General features: G+C 37.6%; 1 protein-coding gene across 1 annotated transcript; it reads right to left on the reverse strand.

The window, feature by feature from the left end:
• Positions 1-8,737: 8,737 nt before the first annotated feature.
• On the reverse strand, positions 8,738-13,412 carry LOC110920336 (lysine histidine transporter-like 8). Its single transcript, XM_022164553.2, has 5 exons — positions 12,905-13,412; positions 10,549-10,682; positions 10,031-10,458; positions 9,661-9,792; positions 8,738-9,387 (listed from the first exon to the last, which is right to left on the reverse strand). Exons 1-5 carry the CDS (start codon positions 13,288-13,290, stop codon positions 8,902-8,904), a joined length of 1,566 nt encoding a protein of 521 aa, XP_022020245.1. The 5' UTR covers positions 13,291-13,412; the 3' UTR covers positions 8,738-8,901.
• Between the last annotated feature and the right edge of the window lie 728 nt (positions 13,413-14,140).

Consider the following 14,140-nt stretch of genomic DNA (forward strand, 5'->3'; position numbering starts at 1 on the left):
CCTATGAGTCCACAAGTTTGGCATTTGCGGCACTGTACATTGGTGTGATGATGGAGGCTACATTGGTTGCACAAGGGTGCAGTTCCATTGTATGGTTTTCTAGCAGGGGGTTGAGCTGGTTGGTTGGCTTGACCATTGTGAGCGACCACGACGAAGTTCTGAGAAGCCTTTCGCTTCTTTGACTTTTTAGAGGATTCAGTCTGTTCATCCATGGTCTTTGATTCCCCGATTGGGTTCGATTCCCCGACCGGTTTCTTATCACCTTTTCGGAAAAGTTTACCTTTCCTGATCTTTGATTCAGTCAAGGTTGCAGATAGCTCAATGGCCTGTCTGACTGTAGTAGGGTTGCTACCAGTCACAATGTCTTGTATTGAGTCAGGGAGGCCATCAATGTACTTTTCGATTGCCTTATCCAAAGGTGTAACCATATCCGGGCATAACAAACTTAACTCCTCATAACGGTCTGTGTAGGCTCGATGCTCACCGCTAACTTGCTTAAGATCGTCGAACTCCGTTTCCAAAGCCCTGATCTCGTGACGGGGACAGAATTCCTTCATCATCAGAGCTCGAAGCTCTTGCCATGTTTGAGCCAGTGCCACATCGGCACCCCTATCTCTCATCACACCATTCCACCATGTCAAAGCTCGTTTCTCAAAGACGCTAGATGCGAATTCTACCTTTCGCTCGTTTGTACATTGAACATGTCTGAAGGTGTTCTCTAAACTCTCGAACCATTGCAGAAGTGCAGTCGCTCCTTGAGACCCAGAAAACTTGGATGGCTTAGCTGAGTTGAACGTCTTGAAGTTGCAGGGGGCATTATTGTTGTTGTTGGCTTGGTTCCATTGAGCAAAGAGGTTTGGGAATTGAGCAGCCATTTGCTATGAAATGATCTCTGCCAGTTCGGCAGTCGCTATCTGGTTTTCGCGTCGAGGAGGCATTCTAAAAGAGAAACAAGAAAGAAAGCAAATGAAATGGCATTAGGTAAGAATAGGATATTACAATTACTGGCCATAATCATGGTTGATGGTCATTTGTTTGAATCCACGAAGCAAAACAAACAACACCAAGGCTGAATCAAAGCAAATAGATCCTCATAGTGTATCGCGAAGACATGTTCGCCTATAAGTGGACACTCACCCCAAGAGTTCCCAGGTAAGAGTGACTGGTCCGATTATGTGGATTTGTACGAACACTCTAACCTTAGACAGAAAACCCAGGGTACAGGCATTCACTCTTCCAGTTCGCACGTGTTCACACTACTTAGGACCCAAAACTTTGACGGGAGTTTTGAAAATTCAAAAGGGTTCAAAACCTTATAACAAAGGGTTCAAAACCTTACAATAGAGGGTTCAAAACCTAGTAATCAATCATCCTAGAACAGATGATTAGTTTTCAAGGCGGTTTTGAAATTTATGTTCTTGTTGTGGTCGTCGCCTAAGGATAGGTGACGGTATTGTTTTATGACTAAACGCAAGTAAACTCGCGTTAGGGTCCTAGGAAGGTTATAGACTAGGTCAAAGCATTACTAATAACCTAATTCCCTATAACCATTGGCTCTGATACCAACTTTTCTGTCACACCCCGACCACGTAGAACATACAAAACGTGGCGGAAACGTCGGGGAGTGTTGTAACAGAATCAATTGTTTCAAATCCATGGCAATTGAAGTTTCGTTTTATTAATCAAACATGAATGTTTACATTGTTTAAACAAGAATCAAAGTGTACATAACATAAATTAACTAGTTCTTGTCTCGTTTTAAGTCACTAAGGCACAGGTCCGCCTAAGTATGTCTTGATAAGTCCTATGCATCATCTCCTGAAAACACATGTGAAAATAGGTACGTCAGCATAAAAATGCCTGTGAGATACATTGGTTTTGTGAAAACGGAATTCATGACTTATGTTTGAGAAAAATGTTTAGTCATGAACCTTGTAATTTGCTTTGTCTTGTAAATCATTTGAAAAACGATAAGATCAGATGATATGTATAAATAAGAGAACACTGCATGGTTAAACGGATAACCATGTAAAATGAGTTTGTAAAGGATAAGTCGTTTGTAAAACAATGTCTCGAGAAAAGTGTGTTATTTGTATAAAATGTCATATGTCTCAAATTTAAATGATTCAAATAACGCTACGATATGTAATACCATACAAACACTTATATATAGGAAGTACCAGCGGCGTATCCACCATGCTTGTATCATATTACACACGCCTCGTTACTTAATCACTTACTCAAACCAAACCATCAAGATGAAATGTTTAACAATTGTAGAAATGTCCATGTATAGTCAAATGTCTATTGTCAAATGTAAATCATGTCAACGGATACAACTGGTTCACACGGTTCAATGGTTACAAACAGTTCATATAATCAAACGGGTTTAGACGGTTCACATAGTCAAATGGTCACAACGGTTCAAAATGTAGCATAATGTGTTCATATGCAGGATGAGCATATGCAACAGAAATGCAATGTAAAACAATGTACTAAGTACGCACACCATGGGCATACATAGCATGTAATGTAAAGCAATGTACTAAGTACGCACACAATGGGCATACATAGCATGTAATGTAAGACGATGTACTAAGTACGCACACAATGGGCATACATAGCATGAAATGTAAAGCGATGTACTAAGTACGCAAACAATGGGCATACATAGCATGAAATGTAAAGCGATGTACTAAGTATGCACACAATGGGCATACATAGCATGAAATGTAATGTAAAGTGTTGTGCTAAGTATGCACACGATGGACATACATAGCATAAACACAATGAAATCATGTACTATATATGTACTATCGAACATAGCAAGTATATGATGTGAAAACAGGAAAGCATGAAAGTAACAGATAGGCACATGTGTTTCACCCCAAAACAGTTTGGAAAACAGTAAAAGAGGGGTTCAATGTACTCACCTGAGATTGCTTTGAAGTTCTTGTATAATAACCAGATAATGCTAAAGATCACGGGATATCAAACGGCACCTAATAGGTAGCTATGTTAATATACCGGACCAAATCGGAAGGATCGGATAGTACGCGGGTTCGTAAACCAACCGAGTATGGAGACTCGTGTAATATGGTTTAACAAAGCCTACATACTAAAATGAAACTTAACCTAAGTGCTTACGGTCCGTCACGACCCGTTTAGGTAGCTTATGCTACCCTAACGCGTCGTTCGCGTAGAACGCGTTCGGAACGCCTAACATCGTGACTACAAGGTATAACCTCGGAAGGTTATAGCTATGGTCACCTACTGTGTTTGGTCGGATCCTAATGATCGACCAAATGGGTCGGGTTCGAAAGTATAAGCGATGGTTTAGATCGCTTACCTTACGACCCTATATAAGCACTAAACTAAAAGTGACGAGCTAAGCATGTTAGAACATGCTTAACTAAGTTTAGAAAACAGGTTTGGCATCAAAACAAACGGCTTTGATGCTCACGAGTAGTTTGGTTACAAAATACGCAAGAATGCGCATTTTGGCCGAAACTACGACTCGTCACTGAGCCTAGATAACGTGGTGATCAGTAGGTATAGTCACTACGGACTATAACCATCGTGATCACGCTCACGTTATGAAGTTCCATGAACTTCGCATCGACCATAAGCTGGTCAATGCAGAAAGTCAACAAAACGTTGACTTTCGGACTCGAAAAGCGATAAAAGAGCGAAAGAAGACTTACGGAAGGTCCCCGAGTGCTAATCTAGATCAAATAGCTCAGGTATGAAACAATGGTTCCAACTTAGAGCCTTAAGATCAGATTTTGTGGGTTTTTGGAACAAAGGGGGGGGTATTTATAGGAAAAGTGGAACCGTTAGGATCGTTTATCGAATATCGTGCCGCGATCTCGAGCGTACACTTGTCAAAATATTGTGGTAAGTCAGATATTGGCTCTTGGCTCCTGATTGGGTGAAAGGGCATTGCCCCTTGATCGAACGAAAGGCCAAACTGCATTAAATGCAATATATTTTCTGTCTGACAGTCTCACGTGCCCCGCGTAAGGATTTGGCCAATCCTTACGCGCCCCGCCTAAGGTTCACAGACCAGAATTTTCAATTTTGGTCCCTGCACTTCAGAAACACATAATTTGGCCCATTTTTGGCACGTTTAAGCCCCGTTAACCTCATTTCAAGGCTCTAAGATGAAGTTTAAAGTGTAGGGGACTTGAAATATGCTCAAAAATATTCCGGATGTCGGTTTGTTTGGCCGTACGATCGCGATGTTCGCTTAATTACGACGGAATGCGCATAAGCGCGAAAGACGATCCAAATGACGCGACGAATGGATTTTTCTCATGCCAAACACTAAGGCATAATATTATAATGCTTACATAAATTTTTGGATGTCCGGATGTATTCAGAACGTAAGTTATGCGCGAAAGTGCAAACTTGTGCACTTTTTGACACTTTTAGTCCCTGAATGATCCAAAAGTTTGTTTTAGCATACCAAACACCTCAAAGCCTATTTCTAAGCTATGTAAAGGATATTTAGGGTATGTTTAACTTATGGACATGTTCCGGAATGTTCGTTATAGTTCAAATTGGCATACTTTCGCAGTTTGTCAAGTTTAGTCCCTGTAAGCGAATTAACTTGTTTTTGCTATACCAAAGCCTTCAAAACTTATTTCTAAGTTATGTAAAGGTTATTTAAGGTATGTTGAGTATATGTTGATGTTCCGGAGTATTTGTCGCATTAAACTGAGTACGTTTACGCACCAGTTTGCGTATAATGCTCTAGAAAGCAATGTAGAGTTTGAAATTGAACAATAATTGATATGTGCAAAACATACACATATTTATACAAGATCCCAAGTATGAAATACAATATTTCATCGGCTTGGTATTTGTTTGATGGTCGCGGTGACACAGGTGTCATAGTTGCAGTTGGGCTCGGTTGCGTCGTATCATAAACCCTCTAAAATATAAAGCCAAATTTCCAAAACCCAATCTCAAGTTCTTGGCCACAAAGCAACCACACACATACTCAATCAAGAAAGTTAAAGGAAAACAAAATACATATGCAGAAATCCAAAAACCCCTACCCCAATTCAATTCTGTAAACAGAAATCATTGTAAACCAAGAATGACATACATAGATGCTGGAAAGTTCAAGTTTTGTGATTAGTTTATTGAATTAATAAAAATAATAATGATGGGTGTTATCGGGTGTGTGCAATTTCTGACTACGGTTGTTTGATACCGAATACTATCTTTAATTGGTATTAGAGCAAACCTGGGACCATTACATACCTGCGATTAAGTCTGGGAGCAAGGGTAAGTTGCTGGAAGTTTGAGTTCGAGAATCACATTTTGGAGGTCTTTTAATTGAGGCAAATTGTTTGATGAAATTATCATAATCAAGTTATTTCTAAAAAACTTTTTCGATTGATATAATATCTAATGATTCTAGGTCTTTCAATTTGGGTAATGAACTAATGGGTTGTTTCAATTACAAGCCTTTTTAGTGGTCTGTTCAGTGTATTATCTTGTAATAACTGAGCCTAGTATAAAGGAAACACACCAAATTTTGGAGGTCTTTTAATTTGGGTGGCCCTAGGCGTGGGCCTAGGGTCTGAAGCCCTTTGGGTCGGCCCTGTATACTAAAACTTGTCTATTAATTGTTATGGGTGGTTTTCTAAGCCCATATCCTAGAATTATATCCTGACTTTATAATTTCTGTTTATGATCAGGATAGCAGATCCGGATATTGGTAACATCCTGATACAGTATCCTAGCAGTTACTAATTATTTACTTGCAGGTCATGGCTGCAGGACCATAATGTTCATGTGGACTTATTCTCCTGAAGACTCGCTCTAATCAGTTGAGAAATGGACGTTGAAGCCGGAAGAACAGGCCTCTAACGTTCAAAAGAGAATATTCCGAAGCATCCCTAGTTTATAGGAGAATTTGTTTGATATTTGTAACTATAAATAGGAAGGCCAAATCGTAGGAACACTCACTTCACTCCACTCTCTGCTCTCGAACTCTTCTTTTTATTGCAATCACGCACTCACACTTAACACTTAGAATCATTGTACCACTTAGCATCGATCCGAGCCTTATCCTGCACTGTATTATGAACATTCAAGTAATAAAAAGAACAAGGCAGCCGACGATTGTCAGCTCCCGAGGTTTTATGCCGGAGATCTAGATTGATCAAGGGTTTTCCTCGTATATCCTGTGTCCATTTTTATTTTTTCAGCTCACTATTTGATTGTTGATATAGTTTCATATCTTGAGGCTATATCCTGAAATTGTTTTTACAAACGAACAAACCAACATTTTTCCACAAGCATTGCTAGAACACTACCTCACAAACTAATTTAATCACTTACTTGCTTCGTTAATTTTTTGATCAAAATATTAATCATATTATTGTTAGTAGTATTCTTTCTATTAATATTGTTTGATTGAAACGTGAGAAAGTTGGATATTATTGCTAGTATTATCACATGTTGGTTACCCATTATAAAGCACTTATGCTTTGGAAATTTAGTACAACATTTTATTTATGTATATTGATTGTCTTATGCTAGAAAAATTCATGAACGGTATTATAAATCATTGTCGTGCGCGGATGGGGATGATACGTTGGTTGATGAGGTTAAGCGTCTTAAAGAAGCTTACGGGCCATTGGTCAAGGTCTAAAAAGCGTAACCCCGACCTGTTCATTAATGTTGATAGGGATGAGTAGGCTCGACAAGCGAACGAACGTTGGTAAAAACAAGAACATGCTAAGTTGTGACAATGGAATGCATCTTTGCAAGAACAAATAAATCAAATAATTCAGTTTTATGAATTAGAGATATGTGAGGTAAGAAGCTGTTTCTCATCAACCATAATCTGAATGATACAAGTATTTATAGACATGTGACTCAACTACCTCAAATAACTCAACTAACTCTACAACTATATAAACGACATATACATACACTCTAATATGCCCCCTCAAGCTAATTGAGGATCATCCACGTGAAGCTTGGATCTCATATTGTCAAACTGAACACCAGACAATCCTTTAGTCAAAATATCTTCAGTCTGTAAAGTAGTAGAAATATATCGAACATGTAGAATACCCACCAAAACCATGTCTAGAATGAAATGCAAGTCAATCTCCAGGTGCTTGGTGCGCTGATGAAACACCGGGTTGACTCAAGTAAAAGGTCTGAACCATTAAGGTAGCGTTTGGTATGAAGGAATGGAAGGTGGAATGGAATGGATCATTCTGACGGAATGAAAAGAAACATGTTTGGTTATAATATGGTAATGGAATGGAGCATTCCAAAGGAATGTAACTCCTTCCAAATATAATAATTTCTATTCCTTGGTATGTAGGTGTTTTTTTTCCAATTCCTTCAAGGAATGAAAAGAAATATGTTCTTAGGGTCTGTTTGGTATGGGGTAATGGAATGGACGAACGAATGGAATGGACGAGGTAATGGAATGGACGAGGGAATGCAATAGATCATTACCATTTCATGTCTTGTTTTGTTACCATGTGAATGGAATGAATTATTATTATGTGTTGTTCGGTAGGGAAGAAAAACGGAGTAATAAAATTAGCGGTGAGTGGTGGTGGTGGTCGGTGGTACTGATTGTGGGTGGTTATAGGTGGCGGTGGTGGGTGTCGGCGGCGGCGATGGGTGGTGGTGGTGGCGGTGCGGCGGTGAGGACGAGTGGTGGTGGCGACAAGGTGGCCGTTGGTGGTGGGTGTCAGCAAAGGTGGCGGCGGCGGCGGTTGGTGGTGGCGGTGGTGGTGGCGTCGACGATGGTGGTGGGCAGCGACGGCGATTGGCGTTGACGGTTGGTCGCAGCTGTGGGTGATAACGGTGGCGAGTGGGTGGCGGCGCCGGCGGTGGCTGTCGGGGTGAGGTGGTGGCGTCAGTGGCGTCGGTGGTGGGTGGTGGTGGTGGTGGGTTGTGGCGAAGGTCGTGGGTTGTGGTGTTGTTGATGAATGGTGCAAGAGGGGATGGAATGGAAAAAAACATGGTGGGTGGAAGGAATGAATTTGAGGGAATGGAATGGCTTTTGCAATGGGTGATTCCATTCCATTGACCAACCAAACACACTTTTCTGCATTCCCTCGTAATCACTCATTTCATTCCACCTCTCATTCCTGCATACCAAACACTACCTTATTATTATTATTATTATTATTATTATTATTATTATTATTATTATTATTATTATTATTATTATTATTATTATAATACTTATACTTTTATTTGTAATTGTATTTATATTTATATTTATTAATATTCATACTAATATTATTAATTTTTTATCATTAATATATTATTATTATTATTATTGAGGCAATTATATTTTTGTCATTTTAATACAGTTGTGTTTCGTTACTTCATCTTTTTTTATTTATCAAATTGTATAAAGTAATGATTCATTCTATTCACATATGAGTAACCAAACATCACAATGGAATGGAATGATCCATTTCATTCCGTTGTCCATTCCATTACCTCGTCCATTCCATTCTCTCATCTAAGAGCTAAATAAGTAGCCCCTTAGTTTAAATAATAATAATAATGACAATAATAATAACAACAACAACAACAACAATGAACGGCATAAAGGAAATAACTTACATTGTCTATTTCGTTAAGGCCTAAAGGGCACGTTTTTTCGTGCTTGGCTAACTCTCAGGGCCAGCCTGCCTGAATCAATTAAGCTATTCATGGTTTAGCAATATAATTCGAATTTGGAAATCAAATCCTATAAAGTATACATTATATAACCTTTAACACAATGAAAATATGCACTACCTCAAACATACATCAACACATAAAAAACTTTTAACTACTTAACACAAGTTCATATAACACGTTTAGTATAAAAAAACAAAAACCACAAACAAGCAATCTTTAACTAGGCTTGAAGAACTTGAGTTTCAGCCCATTGTCGACGATGCTCCAAATCCCACCAATAGTAAACGCAACACTAAACGCGACCCCAAGCCACCCGAGTGACCAATTGAAGTACCAGTTGAAGCTATACTTTGCGGGCTTCTTGAGGAGCACCCACATGAAACATGGGTATGCAAATGTAACAGGAAGGGTTAGTCCCCCCAACAATCCGGCTAGGCTGGAGAGGAACGGCAATGCCACGCCTATGAAGAAGTTGATGAACGCGTAAACCACACGAAAACCTGACCGCACCCAGACTGAGCATGGCCGGTTTGTGCGGTGTGTGTAGCTGGCTTCAAAGTTGTCGAAAACAGGCATGGAGTAGATCTGGAAGCTACTCAAGCAACTAAAGACGACTAGTAGAAATGTCGTTGCAAGCAACCCTCTTGAGATGTCGTGTTGATGGAAGCCGAATAGCGCATTTAAAATCCCACTTGGCGGCATCTACAAGATAGATGAAGATAGTAGTCTCATAGTCAAACTCGCTATCTGAGATATCGACTTTAAATGAAAGGAAAAAATTTCAAAGCCGCATATGAGTCAGCACTTTCATGTAAAGATAATTTTCGCAGAAGTCGCTGTCTTAGATAACAACTTTGACTTTCTTTAGGATAACGACTAGCCTAGTTTGATAAGTCTAACAAAAACATAAAAACCACTCATTTGTGATCTTTCCATTTCAAAATAACATATTTCTAAAATAACTTATATGCTTACCTGATTCCCATAAGCCCAAAAACCACCAATAGCTACCGGGAACAAACACATGGCGATAAAGAAGTACGCGACCTTCGCTCCTTTCCACATTGGCACGTGAGCGGGGTGCTTGAACGTCGATGGCATTGTTGACTGCGAAGATGCAACAAAACACTCGATAACGTAAGGTTTGACTTTTAAGGTCAAATCGGTTATATTACAAATACATATTATATATTCGTTTTATTACAACTTTAACATAAAAATTTTCTAAACTTATAAATTTTACATATATTTTGACCTACAATCAAAATTTTCTTGAACTTTTGAAAAATCCAGCTCAATTTTGAAATTAACCAAAAGATTGTTTGACTTTAAAAGTCAAACTTACCTGAATCTCAAGGACAAGATTGTGACCTCTAAAAGCAAATGCTATGATACCAAGTGCATTGAAGGCCGAAAAGACGGAAGAAGTGAATGAAGGTAACGCGATGGGGTCATAAGAGATGTTAGGCGGTCGTTGTTGGCTAACCGAGAGGAGCCAAACCATGGTGGAGTAAAAGATCGCGGTTATAGCCCCTACGAGGGAGAGCCCGGCTATTGAGTTAAGGTTTGGAAGCTGAGACAACACAATACACAAAAATGTGAAAACCAAATACCATTCAACCGTTGTTAACGGGTTCGAGGTACAAAGGGGCCCACAAACGATCTCGAAGAAGAGTTTCATTGTTTCGCCCCCTACAAGAATCAAGGCGGTCGCCGTTCCTGCTGATAAGTACGCAGTTGGGAAGATTGAAAGCCATGCTCCTAAGCGATTTCCTGAATAAGAAAGCCAAATGCGGGTATTATTATTAACGAGGTATTGAGCGATTTTAAGAACGAAAAAAAATGTATACGATCGATTCTTACCAAATGCTGCTTCGGCGAGTTCGAGGTATCGATTGTACCTTTTGCCGGGAATTGCTTCATGAAGTTGAACTAAGATCCATAAGGTGTATAGTTGCCATATGTAAGCTATAGTTAGTGAAATGATCCCCCAACTCCTGTATTATAGATAAAAAAAAAATACATATTATAAATAAACTTTATGTTGTTTGATTATTTGTATATTGTTGTATGCTGAATTGAGCACACAATATTAAAATTAAAAAGGAAGTATAATTGTTTGATTCTTCAATTTACAATCTGTTATTAAAAGATTTTTTTCAGTGTTGTAATAGTAATAGGATTTCTTTCAGTATTGTGATAGTAATTTCAATTAACCAAAAAGAGTTAAATGCCATTTCAGTCCCTGTGGTTTGGCTTATTTCGCCAGTTTAGTCTAAAGGTTTCATTTTTCGCTTGTGGGTCCAAAAAGGTTTCACCGTTGCCATTTTAGTCTATTGGGTTAACTTCGTCCATTATTTATGTTAATAAGAAGAGCAATTCGGTCATTTTATATGGCCGAATTGTCCTTCTAGTTAACAGAATTACATATAAAAAGATTGAATTGCCCTTCTCGTTAATAGAAAAAATGGATGAAGTTAACTCAGTGGAATAAAATGAAACGGTGAAACCTTTTTGGACTCACAGACAAAAAATGAAACATTTGGACTAAACTGACGAAATAACCAAACCAAAATGGCATTTAACTCAACGAGAAAAATAATAAACATATATGTTCTTTTTAATGAACAATTACGTTAAAACATATAAAAATAAGAACACTTTGTTCTGATTTTAACTTAGCAGACTATCCGGGTAAATCTAATGGTAAAAGGTCACAAACACCCGTAAACACAGATAGTGTTGATGACCCGGCCTGCCATTATTCCATAGGAAATCCACCGTCAAAATACTCAACTCACTGCGGTAAAACTCTTAGCTCAATCCAGAGCTTTATGCTACAAGCGAAACTCGAACCTATGACCTTTAATCAATTATTAAATGCTTTCTCTTAGTATTGTAATAATAATTGATTTCAGTTAAAGGTAAATGAGAACTAACTAAGCATATACTTTTTTTTTTTTATAAATATGAGCAATCGTTTTACAATAGTATGACGGATTAACTTAAGACGGATGAAACAATACAAGATATGTAAATATGAAAAGGAAAGCTTCTGCCTTTTTTTGGTCAAAACTATGATGCTATATCATTTAATTAAAGAGGATACTTTTCAAAAAAAAAAAAAAAAATTAATTAAAGAGGAATATGTAACCTTTATTTTTCAAAAGTCAAAATCATGATGTTGTTCGACAAGAAAAAGAAACCGATGGCTATAATAAGGACGTCTGATGTCTATACAACTTTTTCATGCCCAAATACAGACAGCATTAAAATTGCAAGAATAATACTAAAGAGTTAATTACATAGTTAGTCACTGTGGTTTGCACAAAATAAAATACTTAGGTACTAATAGTTTAAAATCACCTTCTATGGTATTAACTTTTCATTTTGTAACGTTTGTAGGTATTAACTTCTAGGGTATTAACATAGTAAGTCCCTGTGGTTTGCACAAAATAACATATTTACGTACTCATAAAAAATGATTTTAAACCTACAAATAACGCTAATACCTCCAAACGTTACAAAATAAAAAGTTAATACCCTAGAATGTGATTTTAAACTATTAGTACCTAAGTATTTTACTTTGTCTAAACCACAGGGACTAACTATGTAATTAACTCAATATTAAACTTATGAAATATATGAAAACATGCATATGAATCACATATAACAATTTAAATATATTCATTTGTTTTCTTCAATTAATGATTTATTTATTGAAAATAAAATATATAACCATATGAAATTCATAACATTTTAATTATTATATATAATTAAACCAACATTAGAATGTATTCTAATTTAATCCTACACATATAATGTTCATTTGTTTTCTTCAATTAATGATTTGTTATTAAAAATAAAACATATAATCATATGAAATTTATAACATTTTAATTACTATATATAATTAAACCAACATTAGAATGTGTTCTAATTTAATCCTACACATATAAACGAAATACAGAAAAAAAAAAGGCAAATGAAACAACAAGATTGGGTCTTTTGGTGTAATGTACATAGTAAAACACTGTAGAAGTACTGTTTTACGTTTAATGGTATATATATGTACAATTTTATTTTCTAAAGTTTATTTTTGATGTGTAATTTAAAGTTTATTTACGGATGTGTAATTTGTATCTTAGCGTCTTGCTAGTTTATATATTTTTAACAAAATTTCATTGCGGTTCAAAAGAGAGATAAAATTAAGATTTACCAGCCAAGAAACGAAAACGCAACAGGCAAAACCAAAGCTTGAAACCCGACACCGGCATTAAGGTTATGAAACGCGGCGTAATGCGCATTGCCATTACGCGACTCGGTGATAGGAAGCCACGCGTCTTGCGGGTTAAGCTTCGTCAAGTGCCCTACTTCCTCCAAATACCCCTTCATATTCACCAGCACCTTCTTCATAGGCGTCCCGATAGGACTCAAAAAGCGTGGTGATATAAAGGACGTTGGCGTCCATCCATTCGACGACTTCCCACCTTCCTTTGACTGGGGCCTTGGGGAACGTTGGCCCGACGGGGTCAGGACCTCGGGCGTGGAGTCGCGGGGAGTAGCCGGGATTGATATGAGCTCGGTTTCGGGCCTTTCGTCCATTTGTTTGTTTGATGGTTTTGGTTAGGGTGATGGGTGAAGTGAAGTGAAATAAATAAATGTGTTGGTGGCATGCATAAAGAATGTTTTTTGGTGTGAAAGTTTGGGAAGGAAGATCGTGACCGTGGAGAGTGGGGAGTTAATGCGACGGATCTCGAGATGGTTATTATGAGAATAAGTGTGTGTCGGGAAAAGTTGAAATGGTTGGGAGAATGTGTGAAAGTGATGATATGGAATTATGTAAGCGTGAGTTTTGGAGACTATAATAATAATTAGGGCCGTAAACGAATCGAACGAACACGAACAAGGCTTTGTTCGTGTTTGTTCGTTAAGTAAATAAATGTGTTCATAAACGGTTCGTGAACATACACCGAATAAGATTTTATCTTCGTGTTCGTTCATTAAGGAAATGAGCATGTTCACGAACACAAATAAATATGGCGAACGTGACGAAGGATAAAGGTGGATGACCCAGAGAGTAGTACTGCAACTTGAATGCTTTATTGTGGAACGAAGGTCGATCGTATTTGTCGATGTAAATAATGAGAAAGGAAATAGAAATGGTGCGTAAACAAAGTGAAAGAGTGTTTTCTAGTTTAATTGTTAGGGTAACAAAATAAATAAAAGTTTGATGATATAAAATGTATAGATAAAATATATGAAAGTATAAAAAATGTAATTAAAACACAAACATACGAACATAAACGAACGCAAATGAAAGAATGTTCACGAACACCTTACCGAACGTTCACGAACACAATTGAACGAACGAGACCTCTGTTCATGTTCGTTCATTTAACAAATCGAACAAAATTTATTGTTCATGTTCGTTCGTTTATTAAACGAACGAACT

Source organism: Helianthus annuus, chromosome 2 (assembly GCF_002127325.2).
Source record: "Helianthus annuus cultivar XRQ/B chromosome 2, HanXRQr2.0-SUNRISE, whole genome shotgun sequence".
Lineage (NCBI taxonomy): Eukaryota > Viridiplantae > Streptophyta > Magnoliopsida > Asterales > Asteraceae > Helianthus > Helianthus annuus.